This window comes from Schistocerca nitens, chromosome 8 (assembly GCF_023898315.1).
Source record: "Schistocerca nitens isolate TAMUIC-IGC-003100 chromosome 8, iqSchNite1.1, whole genome shotgun sequence".
In the NCBI taxonomy this organism is placed as follows: domain Eukaryota; kingdom Metazoa; phylum Arthropoda; class Insecta; order Orthoptera; family Acrididae; genus Schistocerca; species Schistocerca nitens.
Genome location: NC_064621.1, coordinates 362,147,836 through 362,173,906, shown reverse-complemented (window position 1 = coordinate 362,173,906; position 26,071 = coordinate 362,147,836). Strand labels below are relative to the sequence as shown.

General features: G+C 39.4%; 1 protein-coding gene across 1 annotated transcript in view; it reads right to left on the bottom strand.

Moving 5' to 3' along the window:
- Positions 1-26,071, bottom strand: part of LOC126198607 (protein groucho) — a 755,742-nt gene that overhangs the window by 26,938 nt on the left and 702,733 nt on the right. The window contains exons 14-16 of the mRNA XM_049935059.1: positions 21,021-21,270; positions 15,718-15,897; positions 8,133-8,417 (exon numbers count right to left, since the gene is read on the bottom strand). Coding sequence (XP_049791016.1) covers positions 8,133-8,417; positions 15,718-15,897; positions 21,021-21,270 — 715 coding nt within the window. The remainder of the gene's footprint in view (positions 1-8,132; positions 8,418-15,717; positions 15,898-21,020; positions 21,271-26,071) is intronic.

The window sequence follows — 26,071 nt, the reverse complement described above, 5'->3', positions numbered from 1 at the left end:
CGTCCGCAACCGTGTGTCGCTAGTGTTGGCATGGGAGCAAGAGAGAGAGCTTCAGGGCGAGTGAGACCGCACAGCACTGCTCTGTGCTGGACTGTCCTGCGGTCTGATCCAACGTAAACAAAATATTCTATTTTAGAAATAGTTTTATGTAAGGGATATAGTGTCTCATTCTTACTGTTAGTAGTTACAGGTACATATTTTTTGTTATACTTCGTGCTACAGCTTTTTGTATCCCTTTTCAGAGTTTAGAATTCGGATCCTTAGTTTGCTTTTTTGTACGTAATAATTTTAACTGACCAAGTTTGAAACCTTATTAAAAATAGAATTAGGGTTATAAAGCTCTTTAATTCTTACGGTCAACGTTGTTACAGAAGACAATTAACATTTTACATGTTTTTCTTTTTCGAGGAAATGATTTTGTCTAGGTTTGGTACGTGTTCCATGAGACTGCTAACCTCAAAGAATTAATCAAATTTTTATCACCAAGTAATGAACGGTTCTTAGTTTTAGCAAGCTTTAAAAGAGAGAGAAAGTGCTCACAAATATACGTAGAACCAAACATTGAGAGAAATTTGGCCGCGTGCTTTTGCAAAAGAGGATATTTCTCTCGTGGAAGACATCTGTGAAAGTCATCCAAAGTTTTACACACAAGAAAGCGGTTCTTCAGGCGGACATCGCACTGCAGGTCAATCAGCTCTAGTTGAAGCACTAGTGAGACGTCCTCTGCCCGAAGGGAAAACGGGCGAACAAATAAGGCCGGTTGAAGCTCACTTATCTCCAAAAATCTGTTTTCAAACTGTTCTTGTAATTCGCAAATGATTTGAACATAATCTGAAAAATCCACATCTTCTTTAACACTGTCTAGTGCAGGAAAGTGTCCACAATTCTTCTCGCGCAACTGTTTTCCCCACAAAATAAGTTTTTTTAAATGCTTGAATCATCTGCACTAAAGCAGCAACAGAGTGATTTTCGCCTTGGGAGTGAAATGTTCAAAGTATTTAAATGACCAGTAAGGTCACTCAAAAAAGCCAAATTCGCCACCCACTTAGGATCACAAAGTAATTCTTCTGGACGTCCTTTCATTTCAAAAAGATATTTATTTCACCCCTTCAGGAGAAAAACCAATGAAGCACCTTGTCCGATATCAGCCAGAAATTCTTTAAATTGGAGATGTGCGAGTCCATGCGATCGAAGATAGTTAACCATTCAAAGAACTGTGTCCATAACATTTTTTATGTAGACAATCTTCACACAAAGTGCTTCCTGGTATATCAGACAATGGACTACCGCGAATAAGGAACAGCCGACTTAAGCCATTTTTGACCTGACGTAACCCAGGAATCCAGTGCGTATCTCTCGTAGAACAGGGGCTCCATCCGTTGTTACACTGATCAGGCGTTCCCATTTTAAACCCATTGACTCTAACACGTTTTCCACGGCTAGAAAAATATCCAAACCCATGGTTGTGTCTTATAATGGTATAAGGTCGAGAGGCACAGCGGGCGGTCGGGCGGCACGCGCGGCCAGCTAAGGGACACGGCTCGGCCTCTGCAGCAACATATGAATTCGCCCGGGGCGCTGGCCACGGGCGGTCGCAGGCGCTAGCGCCCCAGGGGCGCAGTTTGGATAAACCTGCACTAGATGCTTCCCTCCAACCCTCTCCCTGCCTCTGCCTTTTTCCATCCCACACACAACCCCACCCTGCATCCTCACCTCACCCCAGTGCACTAACCATGGGCCAGGAAAGAGCTGCTAGTCGAATGATCACAATTAGTGAGACAGGCATGTGCATGTGAGTGAATGAGAGAGTGTGTGTGTGTGTGTGCGCACACGTGTGTGTGTGTGTGTGTGTGTGTGTGTGTGTGTGTGTGTGTGTGTGTCCTACAGCTTGAGAAAGGAATTTCATTCTGGAAGCTAGCAAAGCAAATTTCTGTATCTTTTGTTCATGTATCTGTCGATGGTTTAGCGCTTCTGCCTTTCAGTGAATCCTCTCTTTATTCCTAAATAATGTTATTCTCAACCAGAACTTTCCATACATCTACTGACCCTCTAAGTTATCTCAATAGATTTCTACATAATTCCAAAGCTGTAAAGTCCTTTTTGACTCACGCTGTAAAGTTACTGAGACTAGAAAATAAATACATTATTTTCTAAAAGACTGCAAAACAAAGCAGAGATAACAACAAAATAAGTCAGTCAAGGAAAAGCAAGAATCTTGGAGGCTCTAAAGAGGGAGAAATCATATATGATGGTAAATTGCAGATGCTCAGTAGCTCTGTTGTTGGGACATTCAAGTACACCTGCACAGCACAATAAAGTTAGAAGAATAATAGGATTGTGGTTGACACCACTTCACACTTGCAGATGACAGAAAGACCATCTTTAGCGACAGTTTGTTCATGCAATACATCACTGGCAATTTCTTCACTGGAAATCCACAAAAAGATTATTTATAATTGTATAATTAATGTGGCAATTGAGGTCAAGCAGTAATGGATAATCATTCTTCATTGTGCCAGTTGATAGTGATGGTCGTCTTGATTGCACATATGTCAAGCGTGTGGGCATGACAAGACATCTCTTAAATACTTCGAAAAGATAGCTTGGATACTCATTCGTGAAGAAAATATAGTAGATATCCTTGTAACATATAGACCTGTCCACTTTCCATACGTATAATGACTCCTGTATCACTGACCATGAAGCAGCTGTAGCAGTGATGATTAAGGAAGTACAAAGGACTACTAAAACAATGAGAAAGATTTGCATATTCAGAAAACTAGATAAAGAAGTAGCAATTCCATACCTCAAGAAGGAACTAAAAGCCATTTCATTCTGTATAGGAGCATGTAGGGAAACTGTTGCTTAAGTTTAGAAGAATAGTTAACCAAGCACTAAATAGGTAGGCTGTGTACCTAGTAGAACTGTTTCTGATGAGAGGGACCCCCATTGTGTACAGTCTCTTTAAAGAAACACATAGTACTGCACAATAGGTGGAAAACAAAACTTAGGGATTTAGAGAGAGATGCTAAATGAAATGTGTTTCACTGTCAAAAGGGCAATTGCGACACTTTCAATTACTACTTTAACAGAATCGTATCAAAAATACCTCTCACAAAACAAAAAGAATTTCAGATTATATGTACATACTATCACTGGCACCAGCACTATCCAGATGCTCATGGATGACACAGGAACTGAAACTGAGGGTGGCAAAACAAAAGCAGAATGCTGAGTCCCATTTTAAAATGTATATTTACAAAGGAAGATACAGGAGTACTGTTCCAGTTTAATTCCTTCACAATTGCAAATATGAGTGACACATATATTAATGTCAATGGTGCTGAGGAACAGCCAAAAATCATTAAAATTGAACATGACTTCAGGGCTCCATAAAACACTATCAGATTCTATACAGCAACACCGGCCAACAATTCAGCACATGAGCAGGGCTCTGTCTCTATCAAATTCTATACAGCAGAGATGGCCAACAATTCAGCACATGAGCAGGGCTATGTCTTGCATACCATAGCGCTCTCACCTAGCAGCTGCACACTCCCCCATCACCACGCCTAACACGAGGAGGGAGAAACTGTGAATGCATTGCATTTAAATGACAATGTAATCACAGTGCATAGGACTTAGTTTCATATTTTATATTTCTTAACAACACGGATCATTAAGAAAACAATTTTGCAGTATTATTTAATTATTTTTCGTGTACTGAAGGCATAACATAATTTTTATCTGGTACAAACTTTTGGAACATGGACAGAGACACATAATTTCACAGATTTTCATACTCACATTACCATGTAATTATGGCTTATTTAGGTTAATGATGGAAAAAAGCTGTTCTCGCACATATAACAATATTATGAAAAGAATGTATTGCTACTCATCAAAAGGCCTTCTTCTAAAGTAGAAAACACACACACGTGTGAGTTATGCTTGTGCGGATTTTTGGTGCCTGTCTGCAGCTCATCATCTCTTCTATGTGGTAAATAGCAGTCTATCTTTTTCATAATATTGTTGTTATTCCATTATGAATTTTCCATTGTTTGTTTTCACACACACACATGTTGATTCAAATATTTTATCACATTTGAAACCTCACTGTGGAAACTCTTTCAGAGGAAAACAATGTAGACCTCATGGACACTTTCAATGTAAAAGAATTTTCTTTTAAACAGGGCCGGCCGAAGTGGCCGAGTGGTTCTAGGTGCTACAGTCTGGAACCGCACGACCGCTACGGTCGCAGGTTCGAATCCTGCCTCGGGCATGGATGTGTGTGATGTCCTTAGGTTAGTTAGGTTTAAGTAGTTCTAAGTTCTAGGGGACTGATGACCATAGCAGTTGAGTCCCATAGTGCTCAGAGCCATTTGAACCATTTTTTTAAACAGGAAGTATACTGCAGATCACTCAGTTCCAACTGCACATGCATAGAGGTGCTTTCAACTGAAATAGCAAATGGTCTCGAAAACAGCTCAAAAACAGAGGTAAGATTGGCAGTGTTTCAAAATTTTTAGAAAACTATCCCTGACATTCCTTCATGGCCACAATGAAATTTTCAAACCTTGAATTTTCTTCAATACCAGTGAACTTAGGGAAACCATTTTTTTTGGCCAGGATTTGTCCCTTACACAATGTGATTTTCTTTTTAAATGCAGCCCCATCCAATCAGAAGTGATATGTTTCTCACACAGCAGTGTCTTAGTGTGGTCAGATTGCAGTCAAATTCACTTAAAAAGCAAGGTCTGGAATCCCATTCCTACTCTCGATTTTCCTCCATAAATTCGACAACAGCAGGTTTTAAATCAAAAAATCGTGCCAGGCATGCTCCTTGATGTAACCAATGTACTTTGCAGTAACTTATAATATCTCTGCACTCGAAAACTATTGCAGCTCACAGTGAAATGATGTGTGTGACTTCAGAAAATTTACTATTCGTACCACTCATTTCATCATGTGTTCCATGCCTGCAAATTTAGCACAAAGTGCTTCTTGATATACAGAACAATTCATTAATCCAATCTGCTGATCACTGTAATTTTTTTACTCTTTGATCGTCAACTAAATCTTTAAATTCTTTCTGCTTGGTGTAATGATATCTCATAGCAAATTTGCGATACCTGTCGATTATGCGACTGTATATAGCATAATAGATACTGAGACTTCTTAGCCTTTTCTTCAGACATTTCCATTCATTTTTAAAGGCTTCTGTGTTAGATCACTACCGTTCATTTTTAAAGGCTTCTGCGTTAGATAACTAGACTGCCTCTTTCTGCGCAAACAGCAACTGGACCTGTGAACTTCTTTTACACTATGAACAAATAGCAGAGGGTAAACAGCACTGACACTATACCAGAAGAATGTCATACTTCCAAGATGTACTGAGCAAAGCTGACACAGGCTCATCCTTTGCCAGCACATCGTGCTGGCGTGCAGTCTAGTACACCGTGGCTGATCCTGTTATACAGAATTTGCAGCTAAGATAGCCCCTCTCTTAGCCGTAAGTACAGTATATATCCCTCAAAAAAGAACTATGCCCAACAGCTGGAAGAAAGCAGAAGTCACACCCACCTACAAGAAGTGTAGCAAAAGTGATCCACGCAGCTATCTTCTGATTTTATTGACATCTATGTGTTATACAATTTTGGAACAGATTCTGAACTCAAACATAAGGAGGTATCTTACACAGAATGATCTCCTCCACACCAACCAAACTGAATTCTTAAAACATCTGCCACATGAAACACATGTCACACATTTCTCACATGACAACTGGAAAGTCAAGGATCAAATCAATAAACTGGATGCAGCATTTTTTGACCTCTTGAATGCATGAAGTCCAGTACCACACCAGTGCTTATAGAGAAAGTATGATTACATGGGGTATCGAAGGAAATTTGTGACTGGACTGACAGTTTCATGGTACAGAAGACACAGCAAGTTATCTTGCAAGGACAGTCATCAAGAGATGCAGCAGTGACTAAATCTGCCCTAGAGAAATGCGTTGGGACCCTTGCTGTTCAAATTACGTATTAATGACCTGGTAGACAACATTAATTCTAACCTTGCACATCTTGCAGTAATGTTGTTACTTATAATGAACAGAAGAAAGTTGCACAAACACCCACTCAGATCTAGATAAGATTAGTGGTGCAAATATTGGCAGGTTGTTTTAAATGTTCCAAAATGTTAAACAGTTCTTCAAAAGCACAAAAATGTTGCAGCCACAACTAGCTGATTGAACCAGACATAAGACAAGTGGCAAATTTCACTTTTTTCTTAAGATACTATGAAAATCCACTCAATTAACAAAAGAGGTTGATTGTAAAGCATTTGTGCAACCCACCCTACAATATTAATCAAGTATCTGAGACCTATACCAAATAAGACTGGGCTAACAGGAGATACTGAATGTATGCAAAGAAGGGCAGCACAAATGGTTACAGGTTTGTCTGACTCATCAAAAAGTGCCATGGCTGAGATGAAAATGTTTATTGCAGAAGTCAATTATCCTAAGAAAGATTACTTACAAAGTTTTAAGAACTAATACTAAGAGAGGAATCTAGGACTGTACTACAGCCACTGAAGTATTATTCACATAGGCACTATTGAGAAATTTAATTTTATCCACATTTTGCAGCTTCAAACGTGACTGTATTCAGTACACTGGAGGTATGGATTTAAAAATGCCTTCAGTCACATCTTTTCATGTTTTAGTAAATACCCGACGCATTTTGGACACTGTGGGTCCATCATCAGGTGTAATTTGTCTTAATACATGTTTTATTTCACCTCATTCAAGATAAGAAATAAAACGTGTATTAAGGCACATTACATCTGATGATGGACCCACAGGGTCCAAAATGCATCTTGTATTTAATAAAACATGAAAAGTTGTATCTGAAGGCATTTTTTAATTCATACCTCCAGTGTACTATTGAGAAAAGTTAGACCAATTGCAGTGTACACATGGGCATTTAAGCAGTCAATCTATCCACACTCCATTTGTGAATGGAATGACAGGAAACACTATGAGATGGTACAATGGGAAGTACCCTCTGCCATACTCTTCACAGATGAAGACTAGAAACAGCAGAGGAAGGTGGAGAGGGAGAGGAGGGGAGGGGGAAGGGAGGAAACCAGCCATGAAGATTATCAATATCAGAATCAGGGCACTGCTATTACTGGCAATGTTAAATCATACACTCCAGAATTGCTGCTCCAACATCCAGTGTATTCTTAATGAGTTGCTGTGAGATATTTCCTTTGCTTTGCACATTTGAACCATTTCCTTACCATTTGCTTTTTTCATGGAAAACTGCAGCTCCTCCACACAATTTCAGTGTTTCATGACTACTACAGTATTATCATTAAATTGAAGAAGTATATTTTCACTGTTTATCTCTAAATGAGAAGTACCTATCAATAGATAAAGTCTGATCAAGTATCTGCAGTATGAAGTTTCCCCACAAAAACAAATGGTTCACATATTTTTTCAATGTGTAGAATGTCATCCATCAACACCAACAATAGTATACTACTGCTCCCAAGCTTTGCCTTATGTTGCAATATAGGAGAGAATCTACAGTAATTTCCAGAAGTCTGGAACACAAGTGCTTTCACAGCATAAAAGAAGAGATGACCACCACATGTGAGGCATTAGTAACTTGTCTGCAAGCAGTATAACCTGTACATCACCTCACCTGCACACTTGACAACAGTGTGTCTATAGACAGTAAAACTTGCTGTGCAAGAGACAGCAGTCTAGCAAGATGGTCTCAATCCAAATGCAATGGTAATCCAATTGCACTGGTAATGTGCAATGGCGTACTCATCATCTCCATATGTACAGTTCTAGTTGCTTGTGATACTTTTGAAAGTAAAACACAAAAAATGAACATTTCTTACCCAAGATATTAATGATTCAAATTGTCATTCCAGTAATTCATAAGTTATATTTCACCAATGTGATGCTTTTGTAGCTAATTTTATTGTAAAAATAGAGCCTCTTTTGATGTAGTTTCTTACATAGTTAGTCTAACATCTCTAATAATATTCTATTCACAACACTACTTATTACATACTATTCCACTTCTTCCACCACCCGAATACCACAATACCTCAACATTTGAGTTCTCCATGCCGACAGCAAGCCACTCCCCTGTTGGGCAGTAACCAAGAGAGAAGATCTGCGATGAGAAGTCATGCTGTTGCAGCTGTCGTCCTTCCCTGAGGTCCCAAGAGCGTACTGTGTTGTCAAGGCCACCTGTCCACAGTTTTGTGCCATCCGCAGAAATATCAATGCATGAAGCACCGTCAGTATGACCTTGAAATTGGCGTACTAATGTCTGATTGTGCAGATCCCAGACAGCAATATTCCCATCAGAACAGCAACTGAAACATACCTTATAGAGAACATTACTCTATTAGTCATCAATTCACCAATGCCAATACCTTTAATCACAAAATGTATGTACATCTAACATCTGCTCCCCCCCCCCCCCCCAAAAAAAAAAAAAAAAAAAAAAAAACTCCACTATTAGGAACACTGACCCATAAACTTAAATATATAAAAAGGAAGAATTATTATAAAGAATAGAGAGACGCATCTAGGAGATATTTCCTTAAGTTATGTTAAAATGAAAATGTACTGTCTCTCATGCATTTAATATTGGTCAGTAGGGAATTGACAATTGTAGTAATAGCATACTTTATCCCCTTTTGGGCTAGTGACAGAGACGCAAGTTCACAGCAGATGTCATGCTTTTGTCTGGTGTTATGGCTATAGTGTAAACCATTTCTTTCATAGTAAGTGTGGTGTCACTGCCAGACACCACACTTGCTAGGTGGTAGCTTAAATCGGCCGCGGTCCATTAGTACATGTCGGACCCGCGTGTCGCCACTGTGTGATCGCAGACCGAGCGCCACCACACGGCAGGTCTCGAGAGACGTACGAGAACTCGCCCCAGTTGTACGGCGACGTTGCTAGCGACTATACGGACGAAGCCATTTCTCTCATTTGCCAAGAGACAGTTAGAATAGCCTTCAGCTAAGTTAATGGCTACGACTTAGCAAGTCGCCATTAGCCTTAAATAGCTTGTATATAAAGAGTCACTTGTATAGCCACAATCTCCAGATGTCTCATCAAGAGAGATGTACCAAAGGAAGCATTAAAAGTTAAGTATATTCCAAAGATACGTATTTTCTTTATAGTATTCAATACGTAACCTGTTCCAGACTTGACGCCAGTCGGCGTGTGTGTACGCGTGCCTTTCGGCTTCCTCCTCAGTGTGGCGTGACTAGCTTGTTACGCCACAACAGTAAGGAATTGTTTAGAACAAAACACACGTGTTGTTGTTGTTGTTGTTGTTGTTGTCTTCAGTCCAGAGACTGGTTTGATGCAGCTCTCCATTCTACCCTATCCTGTGCAAGCTTCTTCATCTCCCAGTACCTACTGCAACCTACATCCTTCTGAAGCTGTTTAGTGCATTCATCTCTTGGTCTCCCTTACTTTTGCCATTTGCAGTTGCTGTGGGAAGACACCACACGATAGGAATGAATTGCATATGTCTAATAAAAGAGAGAGTATGTGTCTTGCTGTTATTTTTATAATATAATCTGGGATATCATCAATACCAGTTGAATAATTACTCTTCAGTGAATCAATGGTATTTAGGAGTTCTGTTGGGGCTATTGGACTGAGAAACATGGATATATTGTGTTTTTCAATAGATGGAAGTTGTTTCAGTGTTGCATTAGGTGGATTGCCAAATTTTTCCTTCACTAATTTTCCAGCAACAGTTGCATAATGCTGACACACAAATTTATGGTATAACATATTAGAGAATGAAAATATTCAAGATATTCCGATTTAGATACAGCAGTCTCGGCAAATAATTCTTAAGGTGAATGCTGATGATTTTTTTTTTTTAATTGCTTGGAGGATGTATCACAGTTGGGCCTCACATTTTCCCATATGCTGTAGGCGTATCAAACAGTAACACCTATGCAACTGAAGTGGCAATTTGGAACTACAAAAAGTGGACTTCAGATGCCTCCAATGCTGACAGACGTTTAAAAACTACTTCAGTATGAAGTTGTGTACTACAAATTCCCTAATATGAGTAGAACTGCAAAGAAGTGGTTTCTGACTGAGGAAAAAACATAAGTACATCACAAACTCAGAGACAACAATTGAGTACTGAGAGAAAATATGCCCAGTCCCACTACTACAGGATCTTCAATTACCAGTAACGCTGATCAGTTACTCAATGAGTATTACCTCTTTCATAAACAGAAGGATGATACAGGTCATGTTAAAAATCTCTTCGTCACTGTGCAGGGGCTCTGTATAGTATTATGACTAGAAAACGATTGTTGGTGACAGTACGTTATGTTGGAGGGGAATATGGATAAAGGACATAGAATAAATTTCCTGATTCTATTACTGCATGCAAGTCAGAGCACAAAATAACTGAAAATTCCTTCAACTTACAACACTTGAAAAATGCTGCAGTGTCAGACTCCTTAAACAGACTGTAATGAAATTGTTGAGGCTACCGTGGCCACTTGTTGACAAACTGCTTGTTGGCCTCTGCCTCAGGTTCTTCAGCTGACATTTTGTTGGTGAGTTTTCTAACGTTTTGCCAGCATGATTGGCTGGCATTGCCGAAGCTTCACACTCCACCAGCAATGGAGGGTGAAGCTTTGACAATGCCAGCCATTCAAGCTGGTGAAACATCAGAAAAATAATCAACAAACATCAGCCAAAGAACCCAAAACACAAACCAACAGACAGTTTCTCAGACTGCAATGCAGTCATATACTGAACTGCAGCTGTCAACAGGGGTTTTATTTCCACAAATAAAACTTCGGCAGCTGGTTTTACAGAAAGTGTTATTGTTGCACAATAGAAAAAGATGAATGGAATGTGCATATTATTAATATTAATCTGTGGTAGATGAACAGAAGATACCCCTCTGTACCCAGATTTTTTTCTACAAAGAGAAGGTTCAGGAGGGGGAGGAAGACGATTTTCTCTATGTAGAATGGGATATTTCCATATTCACAACTGCAATGTGTGCACATTAATACACAGTAAACAACTAAAGGCACCTGTTGACTTCTAATGATATTTGGTATGTTGATCTGGTGTATGAATATGTCTTTTGAATGTTCCTTTGGAACTATGTTACAGTCAAACATTAGAGATGGAGGCAATGGTTTGACAATGAACATGAACATACAAAACTATGCAACTGTGTCACAAACTTAAATAAATCTATATAAATAAAAATCAGTTGCCACAGGTATAAAAGATTATCACTTGAGAAGGGCTCAACCAATTTGGCCGTTTTTTTTTTTTTTTGTGTTAATAATTTTCAGGACAAGGTTTGTAACAAAGAACATTTTTGGAAAATCCACTGGAAAAGTTGGTAATATGGATGGTGTTTTTGTATGAAAATCTCAACGAAATAAAAATGACAGGTGGTTTGACAGTTCTGCTGTCACATGTTTTCAGAACAAAAAGAATGTTATGATCAGTTTGATTGTTCTGCTGTTGCATTTTTACATGCTACTTAATATATATTCTAAAAACAAAGATGATGTGACTTACCAAACGAAAGCGCTGGCAGGTCGATAGACACACAAACAAACACAAACATACACACAAAATTCAAGCTTTCACAACAAACTGTTGCCTCATCAGGAAAGAGGGAAGGAGAGGGAAAGACAAAAGGATGTGGGTTTTAAGGGAGAGGGTAAGGAGTCATTCCAATCCCGGGAGCAGAACGACTTACCTTAGGGGGAAAAAAGGACGGGTGTACACTCGCGCACACACACACACACACATATCCATCCACACATATACAGACACAAGCAGACATATTTAAAGACAAATGTCTGCTTGTATATATATATATATATATATATATATATATATATATATATATATATATATATATATAAAGAAAGATGATGAGACTTACCAAACAAAAGCGCTGGCAGGTCGATAGACACACAAACAAACACAAATATACACACAAAATTCAAGCTTTCGCAACAAACTGTTGCCTCATCAGGAAAGAGGGAAGGAGAGGGAAAGACGAAAGGATGTGGGTTTTAAGGGAGAGGGTAAGGAGTCATTCCAATCCCGGGAGCGGAAAGACTTACCTTAGGGGGAAAAAAGGACAGGTATACACTCGCACACACACACACACATATCCATCCACACATACAGACACAAGCAGACATATTAGCAGACATTTTAGATATATTTTTTCCACGTGGAATGTTTCCCTCTGTTATATATATATATATATATATATATATATATATATATATATATATATATATATATATGTGTGTGTGTGTGTGTGTGTGTGTGTGTGTGGGCGCGCGCGCGCGAGTGTATATACCCGTCCTTTTTTCCCCCTAAGGTAAGTCTTTCCGCTCACGGGATTGGAATGACTCCTTACCCTCTCCCTTAAAACCCACATCCTTTCGTCTTTCCCTCTCCTTCCCTCTTTCCTGACGAGGCAACAGTTTGTTGCGAAAGCTTGAATTTTGTGTGTATGTTTGTGTGTCTATCGACCTGCCAGCACTTTTGTTTGGTAAGTCACATCATCTTTGTTTTTAGATATATTTTTCCCACATGGAGTGTTTCCCTCTATTATATTAATATATATTCTGATGGACAATGGCTGTATATTTTTTTAATATATGTGGTGCAGAAATGTATATATAGTAGATAAAGGGGAAACATTGGCAAAAAAACTCTAAAAATCCTTGATCGATTTACTTCAAATTGTGGCACGACACTCTAATAAAGATTCCGATGAACACAGGCTACACATTTTTTAAATATATATGGTACGTAAATATGTATGGAATACATAAAGGGGAACCACTGTTAGTAAAAAATCTCAAAAAAACTCTTGACCAATTTGTTACTTTTACATGATATTCTAATAAACTTTTGTACAGATAGAGGCTATTTATTTTTTAAATATATATGATAAACAAATATATTTGTAATACGAAAAGGACAAACACAGTTAGTAAAAATCTAAAAAACCTTGACCATTTTGCATCAAACTCTTGCAGGATACTCAACTAACACTCACATGGACATAGGCTATATAATTTTTTGAACAATAATGGACAGATTTTCTGTTAAAGCCAACTATGAGAAAGAGAATGGTGTGCTGCAAAAATGGGCACTTGGATTTTCTTTTTCGTAGTCAGTTTTAACTTAGATATCGTGGCCTTTAAACCATTAGACAAAGAGTTTCTTCATTTTCTTTCACATTATATATAATTTTAAACAAACAATAACAATACATGACAGTGTCCCATTTTGTTTTCTTTGCTGCAATCAGTTTCAAGAGGAATGTTTTATTTATGGCTTCTGATCAACTTCTGATTAGAATACTATTATGGAATCTGAATCATCTGAAACTTTGCAATCCTACCCATTCACAGATTTAAAGTATGAGAAATATTGTCATTGAAGCTACTATACTCACAGTGACTTCACTTCCCAATCTAGGTTTCGTTTGCAAACAAGGCCCAAAGTCAGAGAGAAAGAGGACATGGACCGATGGGGGAGGGGGAGAAAATGGACACAGAGAGGGGGAAGGAGAAGACGAATAGAGAGCGGTGAGTAGTAGATGGAGAGATATTCTTTTTTTTTGGTGGTGGTGGTGGGGGGGGATTGAAGAGATGGGCAGTGAGAGAGAGGAGAAGAAGAGGTGGATGAAGAGAAAGGGGGAAGAGCAGGAGATGGACAAAGAGAAGGGGAGGAGAAGACACACAGAAAAAGGGAAGAGGAGATTAGGATGTATATTCAGTGCCCACATATTTAGCAATTGGAAGCATTGCCGGATTCATTAATAATAAATAAATTGAGTTGCTGGTCCTTTATACCAAAGCAGTGTTGGAACTGCCATTAAGAGAGCCTACAGTTTTGTTTACTTACTGGTGTGCGATTTTTCAGACCTTCAGTCATGTCCAATTGTGATGTTAACCAAATGCAGGGAGGGAAAAAGGATGATCAGAATTTACAAGCCATAGCTAGTACAAGCTCAGGTTGGACAAGTAAGGGCAAAGTAAGTCTGAAGAGGGAGATAGGGAGGGCATGTGTGTGTGTGTGTGTGTGTGTGTGTGTGTTTTTACACTCTAGCTTGAAAAACGATTGCTCCAAAAGCTAGTAAATATTTTTTTTCCTTTGTGTGTGTGTGTGACTCAATGCTTCTGTTTTTTGGTGAGTGATCTCTTTTACTTCTAAAGTATTTATATTCTACCAGAACTTTCCACAAAGACATATTAATCAATGTGCCACATCACTAAGTCTTTTTGTATGTATCACTTATTCTTTGTTTAAAGATGGCAGGGTCGAGGAGGGGGAGGAGGGTGGGAGGGAGAGGGAGGGGGGAGAGAGGAGAGAGAGAGAGAGAGAACCATAAAAATCTTAAAAACCTTTAATGCTTTACATTCTTTCTCATCCTTTCCCCTCCCTATATATTATCTGCCACAGTGCTTCAAAAATATCATGAACAGAATACACAAGGGATGCAACAGTCCAGATATCTGGGTGGTTATTGACAAAAAATATGACTCAACTGATCCACAGAATTGGGGGTATTCTCCACCATTACTATTAAATTGCCGAAGGTTGAAAACTCCATTGCTCAACTTCTGAATGAATCGATGAAATTTCTGATGCCTAAAGCTGTTTGCTATGATAATAGTGTTTTGCTTTAAACTGATGTGGCTGTATACATGAAAAAAAATTCCAAAATAATGCACACTGCTTTTCACAGTGTTGATGCTCTGATCGCAAACATGAAAAAAGATTTTCTTAGACTAGCATGCAAAGTTAAACTCTTTCACAACATGGCTCAGGAAGTTACCCTATCCCCTTATCATATCATCATAGGCTTCAGTACATGGTGAAGTACAGCTAAGTATTATGCATACAGTTTAAAACTGCTAATTAAGCAGCAGTTAAAATACAGAGGTTGATTCTTCAATTGCCATTTTGTGGGATTTGCATTCTAACAGAAATTTGAGATCATAACTGGTTTACATACAATCAAATTTTACATTAACAACGAAGGTAATCAAAACTTTTTTAGAAACTTCCTACTTGCTTTTGACTGATGCAGTTGTTAAGACTGATCATGCCTTTGCAGCACTTGGGAAGGTAGGCTGAAGTAAGGTCAGATACAACTGCACAAAAAAGCACTTCTCAATTTGCAGCAAACCACAGTTGCAAAGATACGTGGAATATTCCTGCTGCTTTGAATGGTGACACTTCTGCATCATTTCTCATGGACTCACAATTAAACAACTGACTATATTTAAATGTGCAAGACTGCCAACATATACCATCGACTACACCCTGTAATGTGAAAAAGTCTTGTTCCAGGACCATCATCACTATTTTATGACTGACAGCCTAAACATGGTCTTCGCCATTTACTGTAATGCAATATTATATTTTACCACATAAAAATCCACATTCTAGTCATTACATCTGAACAACCTGCATGAGCAGAAAAATTTTAGGAAAAAGAATAAGTCACGACATCTGAGTACTCGTTGAATTAAATATTTTTCTTTTCTTTTCATAATTTCAACAAAAATAAAATACTGAGCTTATATTACAATTATGCACGACATTACTTGAAATTCACTGACCTTCGAGTCTGGACTAATTGCAAGAGCATAACATGCTGGTGCATTTGAAGTTAGTTCAGCCTTAATACGTGGTGTTGGTGAGGCCAGATCCCATATGCTTAAATTACTTGCCTCCCCGCCAACAATTAAAGTTCTTCCATCAGGCAGCAATTTAACTGATCTGATGTAATTGTCTCTTTGCTGTTTGAAACAGAAATAAGGGGAAAATATAGTTACAGTCAGAATGTACACTTGTAACATACTTCTTTTCCTACAACAGTTGCAAGGAAAAAAAATACTTTAATAATCATAATGTTGTAATAAGTGACTGAAAGACAAAGCGTAGTAATTTATACAGAGAGAGAGAGAGAGACTAATATTAAAGGTATTTTTCTCTAACTAACTAGAACCTATTATTTTATGTGTTATTGTGTCCATTCAGGATATAGGTACGAGGAGGGTTTGAAAAGTCCATGCAAAGTCCGAGAGATGGCACCACCGGTTCGTATCGAGGTCATGTTTAGTTAGTAGCATCTTTCGAAAGAACAGAAACCAAGTTTCAGCCATATTGGTCTATTTATTTGTGTTTGGCATTTTTGAGAATCACGGAAGTCTAGTGATTGTCAAAAAATGGATGAAAAAGAATTTCGTGTGGTGATTAAACATTACTTTATGAAAGGCAAAATGCCTCAGGAGACTAAAGAGAAGCTTGATAAACATTACAGTGACTCTGCACCTTTGATTAGAACAGTTTATAAGTGGTTTCAAAATTTTCAGAGTGGCCATATGGGCACAAGTGTTGCTGAACATTCTGGATGCCCTGTGGAGGTTACGACTCCAGAAATCATTGATAAAATCCATGTCATGATGATGGATGACAGAAGAGTTACGGTGCGTGAGATTGCTAGTGCTGTGGGCATCTCAAATGAATGGGTATATAATATTTTGCATAAACATTTGGACATAAGAAAGCTATCCGCAAGATGGGTTCCACGATTGCTCAAGCTTGACCAAAAACGGAATCATGTGAGGTGTTGCAAGGATGGTTTGCATCTGTTTAGGAAGAATCCGGAGGACTTTAAGCATTGTTTTTGTCACTGTGGATGAAACATGGATACATTACTATACTCCTGAGACCAAACAACAATCTAAACAATGGATTACCAAGGGAGAATCTGCACCAAAAAAGGCAAAGACCATTCCTTTGGCTGGAAAGGTTATGGCGACTGTCTTTTGGGATTCGCAAGGGATAATCCTCATCGACTATCTGGAAAAGAATAAAACTATTACAGGTGCATATTATTCATCATTATTGGACCGTTTGAAAACCAAGCTGCAAGAAAAATGCTGGCGAATGGACCGCAAAAAAGTCCTTTTCCATCATGACAATGCACCAGCACACACCTCAACAGTTGTGGTCGCAAAATTATTGGAAATAGGATTCCAACTCGTTTCACATCCCCCCTATTCTCCAGACTTGGCACCCTCGGACTACTATTTGTTCCCCAATTCGAAGAAATGACTGGCGGGACAAAGATTTTATTCAAACGAGGAGGTGATTGCAGCAACTAATAGCTATTTTGCAGACTTGAACAATTCCTATTATTCGGAAGTGATCAACAAATTAGAACAGCGTTGGACGAAATGTGTAAATCTAAAAGGAGACTATGTCGAAAAATGAAAAGGTTTATCCCAAACACGTAAGTAGTTTTTATTTTTGCATGGAATTTTCAAATGCCCCTTGTATCTAGATATTTATTTTCAAGGGAAATAATCAATTTTTGAAAATATAATGTAATTGGATGGATAAAAAATTACTCACCAAGCAGAAGCAGGAGTAAACATGTGTAAAAGATAGGGAAATGTGCAAGCTTTCAGTGCCAGCAGCTCCTGCTTCTGGCAGAAGGGTTGCAGGAAAAGGTAGAAAGAAGGAAAGAGCCTGACAAGGTTTACTAGGTGGGAAGAGTTACAGAAAAGTTGCCCAGAACTCCGGGTCAAGGAGATTTGATGGACAGGCTGAGAAGGAAAGACTGATTCAGCCTTTCCTTCTCATCCCAACCAGTATGTTTCCCCTGACCTGGAATTCTGGCTGACTTTTCAGTAATTCTCTCCACTTGCTAAGCATTGCCAGTACTTTTTTTTCCATCTCTCTTCCTTCCCCTTCAATCTTTCTGCCAGAAGAAGGAGCCACTGGCTCCAAAGTCTTGCACATGCCCATAACTTTTATATGAGTTTTCTCTTGCCACTGCTTGATGAGTAGATTGTTTATCTACCCAGTTACATTAAATACTTTATTTGTAATACATTAATACATAAAAAGTAAAATGTAAGTGATAAAAACTTGTACGTGAAATGATCATGTCTGCTATACTTCACTGGATTTTTTTGAATTTGGACTGGCAATAATTAGAAATTGTGGTAACAACAAAGCCAGAACAGTTTCATTGAAACAGTAGTTACTAAAAACTGCTAAAAACACAATATAACAAAATATATGAGCTTTGGTACAACATTAACAGAAAATAAAATGCCACAAAATTTATTGATATATGGACAGTAGGACTGCAGAATCAACAGATAAACTTTATCTTTGAGAGATGAGAGTTCAATAGACAAGTTTTATCTTTGACAAGGATTATCTCTGGTGATCTACCAACATGATATTCTCATTACATGCAGTGTACAAATCATTGAATCTGTTGTACAGGAGAAAAGAATATAATGATAAAAGAATATAATCACTCTCGATGTGCCTTCCATCAGTTGGCAAGACTCAGTAGAATCAGTAGCACCTCTGAAGATGGCAAACGCAGCTCTGGACAAAATGTCAAGAACAAAAAACTTTCATGGCCCACAACCATACAATCTGGAAGAGTCACAAGTGACAAAGACAACCAGCTGTGGAAGCCTTCGTTGTATGATTAAATACAGACTTATACCAGTAAACAAGATGTCATAACCAAGATGAATATAATGTGTCATGGTATTTTTGGCTAACAAGAGTCAGTTTTCTGGTGCCATGTACAAACGGTACAACATGCAACAAGAATAACTGGAGAAACTTTACATCCTTTCCTGAATTCCAGGACATAGTTCTATATTTTGGTGCAAAGTCATGGTCAACATAAATCTAAATTAAGGTAAGATAATATCATGTTCATCCTAAAAAAAGGGGGGGGGGGGCTGAGTTTTTGGTAGATGCCTTTTGTACCACACATTTCAGAATTTTTTAAATATATAACAACATTGCTCTCTTTAGTTGCAGACACAATACCACAAAGAAAATATTTGTTTTAGACACTCCCAACTAAAATAATGTGAATTCAGCTTTATAAGAATCCTTGCAGTTGTGTCAAACATTTGTGTCATGCACATCAGTCATTAATTATTGACAAAATTAAAATATGAGCTCTGTGTGGTAGTTTTAGCTTTAATTACCGTATTTACTCGAATCTAAGCCGCACTTTTTTTCCGGTTTTTGTAATCCAAAAAACCACCTGCGGCTTAGAATCGAGTGCAAAACCAGCGAAAATTCGGAAAAAAGTTGGTGGGTGCCGCCACAACTTACTTCTGCCGTCGAATTTACTTCTGCCGTCGAATACATGTAGCGCTACACAGGCATGCTATGTAGGCACAAAGATAAATACTGGCGCCAAAACCTCTGCGTCAGTAAATAAATTTAAAAAAATAGGTGGAAGACGAGCTATTGTCTCCGCCCCGAGTTTCGACCACTGCATTTTCATACATTATCCAACGAAGTAAATACAAATTCCGCATGGTTCATCTTCGAACGTAGCAGCATTTCAATGTACTACGAAAATCCGACTGGAAAGACTGTTTGGGATGTTTGTCAATATGGCCAACTCGTTCTGAATTTTTTCCTATCTGTGAGAAGAAATGGTTGCTATAATAGAAACTTTTATAAATTGTGAATCACATGCAGTATTCTCGTCACCATAAGAATAATACGCAAATAAACATTTTGCCATGTATTGTTTCATTTTTGCTGCTATCTCATTTAAATCCGGTCTGCCTAATAAACTACGAAACTAGAGTGAGACAACAGCAAACGCGGAAGAATATACATATCATGTCATGTTTATATTCGTATTATTCTTATGCTTAATAGTGATACAGTCAGAAATGAAGCACGGCAATTGACTAGATTTTTAAATCTAAGATGACTCTAATTTCTGTGTAGAATGTAATGTACTAAAGAGGCGCCTGTAAAGATTTTCAAACGGAGAAAAATTTTCGCTAAACTCTCGTTCAGAACATCTTCTATCATACGCAGTCTATTATTTGGTTCTTGTTGATCATTATCAAAGAAAGCAGCAGTGTAAGTAACAACAAATAGCAGTTTCTTGCCATTGTTTCGCTAATGAGAGAATTCCTCTTTTTTTTTAAAAAAAAAAAAAAAAGCGGCGGTAGAGCGCACAAAAGCAAGCCATGCCGCGAGCGGCGACAGGCCGTAAACACGCACTATCAAAATGCGACAAACAATGCATGACACAGTACAGTAATGCATTTTCAGCTTAGAGTGACGTAAACACCTATAACAAAGAAAACGGCACTTATCAGATCAAAGCAAAATAAGCAATCGATTCAAACCAGACGAAGCACGTGAAAAAGGAAGGGTACCCGTATAAATACGGACGGAGCGCCTGACGCATAGCAATGGCTACCTGGTAAAGCTTAACGGCTAACTTACGACTCGAACCAAACTACTGTAGCTGTATCGTCATTCATTCGACCTAAATTGTGTCTCATATTACAATGGACCAACTTTGTTTCGATTTGGAGATGCGGCCTATAATTTTTCTCTCCCCTTGAATTTCGAGTCTCAAATTTCAGGTGCGGCTTAGATTCGGGAAAATATTTTTTCCTTGATTTCAAGTCCCATTTTTCAGGTGCGGCTTAGATTCGAGTGCGGCTTAGATTCAAGTAAATACGGTATCACCTCAAAAAAATAAAGTGACATAATCAAGTTTTCTCTCCAGTTCTATAGTAGACTCTCAGTTTGCCACACAATTTTAATCTGCCAGGAAATTTCAATTAATTGTTTGTTTGTTTGCAAGTACATTTCTGCAGTTGTGTCAGATACAGCACCATACCATGCTGCTAGGAGAAACCCATTTTGTTGTAGCACCGCTACTGGCAAGGTATGGTACTATGGTGTGGGGGCTTCACTGTGAATCAGGACTGCCACATGTACATGCAAACAAACAAAAAATTCTTTATTTTTTCAAGATGATAATTACAACAGTATAACAACTCCATGTCCACAAAAACCATACCCACAACTTTACAAATACCATACTCACAAGACAATCAAGCTGGGACACAGGGCTTTTGGAACCAGGTTGACTGATATCCCAAACTTTAACACAGCCTTTTCCACCTGTGTACACATACTTAGTTGGATTGCTTATAGTAACAGCACAGACCACCTCACCATGTGCCAATGTATTAATTTGCCTTGCATGCCTTGGAATCCCTGGACCAATCAGTGCATCTGTGGGAAATGGTACAGGCTGCAACTGTCCTTCACCATTCATATGGAAGGAGTAAGCCCTGAAACAAAAGAATATTATTTGCTTTCTGAATCCTTTGTGCTGTAATTTCTTGCCAACTTATGTAAATTAAGCTAAACAGTAAAAGTGTGATTAAAGGAATGAATTCAAGTTCATAAAATTTTTAGGCAAAACTGCTGGCCAATACTTATTTTCAGGAAGCAAAATATTTAGTGCTGCTGAGACACAAAAAAATAAAGAATACCACCATAGTTGTTAGTTCCTTTCATAAGGAAGATAGGGGGATAGGTTGGGGATGTTTACAAAATAAGTGCAAGTCATTCCTTCCTTTTTAATCTTCCTAAAACTATCTCTCTCTCCTCCCCAAGGGAGGAACTAATAATTCCAAAAGCTAGTACAGTGTTGTAACATCATGGACCAAGATCACAGCCCAGTTTCATAACCAGGATATTAGCAGCAGCAGTTAGCGACCTGCCTAAGCAGCACCCCTCTGCCGTATGCCTGCTTCTGCACCGACCTAATTTTGCATGACAACACTTAGGACCCAGGACACTGCCCCCTGTTCAAGAAGTTGCCATGTGACATAGAAATGCTACAACTTCTGCATGGTCAGCCCCAGACAACTGTATCCAAACCTCCCAATGCCAGCCTGTCATTATTGACCAGCTGGGCTACCTACTGCTGAAGGAAGTTTTGACAGCAGACGTCTTCATAAAATGGTGCCAGTATATCGAGACAATGCATCAAAAAAGAATTACACAAAAGAATTTTGAATGGCTTCCAAACATCGTATCAATGTCTGTGATGGAGGAACAAATTGATTTCACAAGTGTTCTTTTTCAGATAGTGAGAGAGGAAGTTCAGAAGGCACTTGGATTGCAAGGCGAGCAAAAAACTGAGCTGCTTCAAGAGGTCATAAGGGAGGAAGTGGAACAGATATTGAACCAAATCTCTCGTCCTTCATTTCCCTTTAAAACAGTGAAAAAGTCAAGACCCAGGTGAAGTTATGTTCCTACAATGCCGCATGAGGAACCTGTTTGGGCACCAAGGAAGATTGACATCTGGAGGACCCAGGATAACCAACCAGTATGTTTCCACTGTGGACAATCACAACATGTAGTGCACTAGTGTCTAGAAAGGCAGTGGATATTTGATGACGCCCGCGCCAGAAGACAGCAGACCAATCTTAGCTGACGCCAACTCCGGGATGACGAAGATGAACAAGAAGATGTGGGTGCAGGACGACGTAGGTCACCATCACCACAAGCTAGCTGCTGGAGAGGATGCTCCCCAACACGCCGATCAAGGTCTCCATCGCCGTTTAGAAGCCCCTGCCAATCACCTACCTGCCGCAACCTGGAAAACTAAATGGTGCGACCTTCCTTGGAGGTGAGGCTGCCAAAGAGGAAAATTCTCCACCGTCAATCACTACAAAAATGATAAGAAACTACGTCGATATCCTCATGGATGGTCGACCAGTCCCAGCTCTTGTGGACTCAGGAGCATCATATTCAGTCATTTTGGAGAAGTACCGTCACCATTGCACAAAACCGTATTCATCAACAACACAACATCTCTGCTGAAGGTGGATAATGGGAAATATGTAAAACCTACAGGAAGATGTACCATTCGTGTGGGTATAAGTGGCCGTACACAGCCCTTAGAATTCATTGTCTTACAAGAGTGTAATCATGATGTCATTCTCAGATGGGACTTTTTGAAAGCTTCTCAGGCAATTATAGATTGTGGTCGCTCGAAGATTATACTAGACAAGATGAGATACTGTGGACAGGAAGATGTGCATCCATGTGGGTGGAGACTATGTGTGCTGGATGAAGTGATCATTCCTGCAGTCAGCACTAGAAAGGTAGCTGTCATGTGTCATGTCATGTGTCAACCCATGAATCTTGTAGTGGAATGTACGAGAAGCATACCACTGAAGAATAACTTGATCATCCCAGCCTCTGTCGTCTTGTTTAAAAATGGATTCGGTGAATTGTGGATAGTTAACTGTCACTGAGAACTGCAGATCCTTCCCAGACGCATGTGCGTAGGAGTCACTGAGCCTTTAATTGGCGAACAGCTGAGCATCATAGAAACCTCCCATGCCGAGTCTGTGGGCGAAAATGGCGCAACCACTACGAGACAAGATCTTATAGCTCGACTATCACCAGATCTCACAAAGGAACAATAAAAGAAACTACTTGCCATTCTTCAAGAGTTCTCTGAATGCTTCAATCCATAGGTGAAGAGCAAATTAGACAAATCGGCGGTGACACACTGCATTAGCACTGGAGACCACCAACCAATAAGCCAGAGAGCATACCGTATGTCAGCAACGGAATGTCAAATAATTCGCGATGAGGTACAGAGCCCATGGTCATCACCAGTGGTTCTTGTCAGGAAGAAGGATAGCAGTTGGCGCTTTTGTGTTGATTACAGAAATCTTAATAAGATAACCAAAAAGGACGTTTACCCCCTTCCACGAATTGATGATACACTAGATTGTCTGAAGGGGCTAAGATTTTCTCAACCATGGGCATGTACTCGGGACACTGGCAAATCGAAGTAGATGAGGCTGATGGTGAGAAAACTGCATTCATCACCCCTGAGCGCCTGTATGAGTTTAAGGTAATGCCGTTTGGTTTGTGTAATGCACCAGCAACTTTTGAACGGATGATAGATAATATTCTAAGTCACCTGAAGTGGACGATGTGTCTTTGTTATTTAGATGACATTATAGTGTTCTCAGAGACATTTGATGAACACATAAAAAGACTGAAGGCCGTTCTTAAGTGTCTCCAACAAGGCGGACTGAAACTTAATCCAAGAAAGTGTCTCTTTGAAGCAAAAAAAATCAAAACACTTGGACCCCTTGTCTCCAACAAAGGCGTGCAGCCAGACACAGAAAAGGCAAGATCTATACTGGAATTTCCTATTACTAAAAGTATTAGTGATGTGAGAAGCTTCCTCGGATTATGTTCTTATTACCGTCATTTTATCAAAGACTTTTGTATGCCAGACCACTCCAAGAGTTATTAAAAGCTGATGATAAAGTTATCTGGGGTGGTGCTCAACAAGATTCTTTCGATGTGCTGCAAAAAGCTCTGACGACTGACACTGTACTTGGTATGTATAATGAGAAAGCACCTACACAACTACACACAGATGCCAGTGGGTATGAGATTGGTTCTGTTCTGGTGCAAATTTCGGATGGAAAAGAGAAGGTTATAGCCTATGCTTCTAGGACACTTACAAAAGCCAAGAGAAACTACTCAACTACAGAAAGAGAATGTCTTGCTGTGGTCTGGGCCATGTGAAAATTTCAACAGCATCTCTATGGAAGGCCATTCATTCACAGTTGTTACAGACCATCATTCTCTTTGTTGGTTGACAGATCTTAAGGATCCAACAGGATGACTCGACAGGTGGGCACTATGTCTTCAAGAGTGTGACATTACCATAGTGTACAAAAGTGGAAGAAAACACCACGATGCCAACTGTCTCTCAAGAAACCCTGTGCAAGACCACTGACGAAGATAGTGACTGTCTTGCTGGACTCCAGGATCTCTCTGCTCAGCAGAAGAAGGACACCAAGATATCTCAAATTATGCTTGCCTTAAGTCAGTCAGAGGATGTGAAAGGAAAATTTAAGGTAGTTAATGGATTACTTTGCAAGAAAAACTTTGATCTGTTTGGAAGGAGGTGGCTACCAGTGATTCCTAAACACATGCGCTTAGATGTTCTACAGAAATTCCACGACACACCTGATGCAGGACATCTAGGATTTATTAAGACATTCGATAGAATCTGCAAGAGATTTCTCTGGCCAGGTTTATTTAGGAGTGTCCGTCACTATGTGTCGCACTGTTGAGTGTGCCAGAGGAGAAAGGCAGTTCGTCAGAAACCACCTGGCTGGCTAATACCAATTCCACCCGCTGAAACCCCTTTCCAGTGTGTTTGATTGACCTCCTTGGATGATTTCCAACGTCTGCTAGTGGCAATAGATGCACTGATTATCTGACACACTATGCCATTACAAAAGCCATGAAAACAGCCAAAGCATCCGAGGAAGCCAAATTCATCGCGGAAGACCTTGTATTGAAACACGGTGCCCCAAGGTCGTTAATTACAGATCGAGGTAAAGTTTTTCAATCGAATCTTGTGACAGAGATAAACCGTCGGTGCAACATTACTCATCACACGATGACTGCCTACCATCCGCAAACTAACGGGCTAACTGAATGCCTTAATAAGACCTTGGCTGACATGCTATCAATGTTCATCAATGTTGAGCAGAGCAACTGGGATGAGGTGCTACCTTTCGTGACATTTGCCTACAACACCGCCAAACAAGACACCAAAGAATTTACACCATTTTTCCTGGTGCATGGGCATGAGTTGACTACGACGATGGACACTGTGTTTCCGTTACATCCTGATGACGTGGACGATGACTACATAGACCAGGTGTTAGCCAGCAAGCTCAGCAGTTAGGTCGACTCCACACGCTGCAGGCTCAAGAAAACGATCGTTGAAGGTATGACGTGAGCTACTGTCCTGTTGTCTACCAGCCTGGTGACCTTGTCTGGATCTTCACTTCTGTTTGGAAGGTTGGTCTCTCTGAGAAGCTCCTCAGGCACTATTTTGGACCTTATAAGGTTGTAAGACAGTTGTCTGACGTTACTTATGAAGTTGAAGATTTCGACCCCGACACAAGACGATGAAAGATCAGAGATACGGTCCACATCCTTTGAATGAAGCCCTAAAAGGATCCCGCAACCCAGGGTAAATTCGAAGCTCTAACGACAGGAAACAAGCAGAAAGGTGATGAAGAGCAT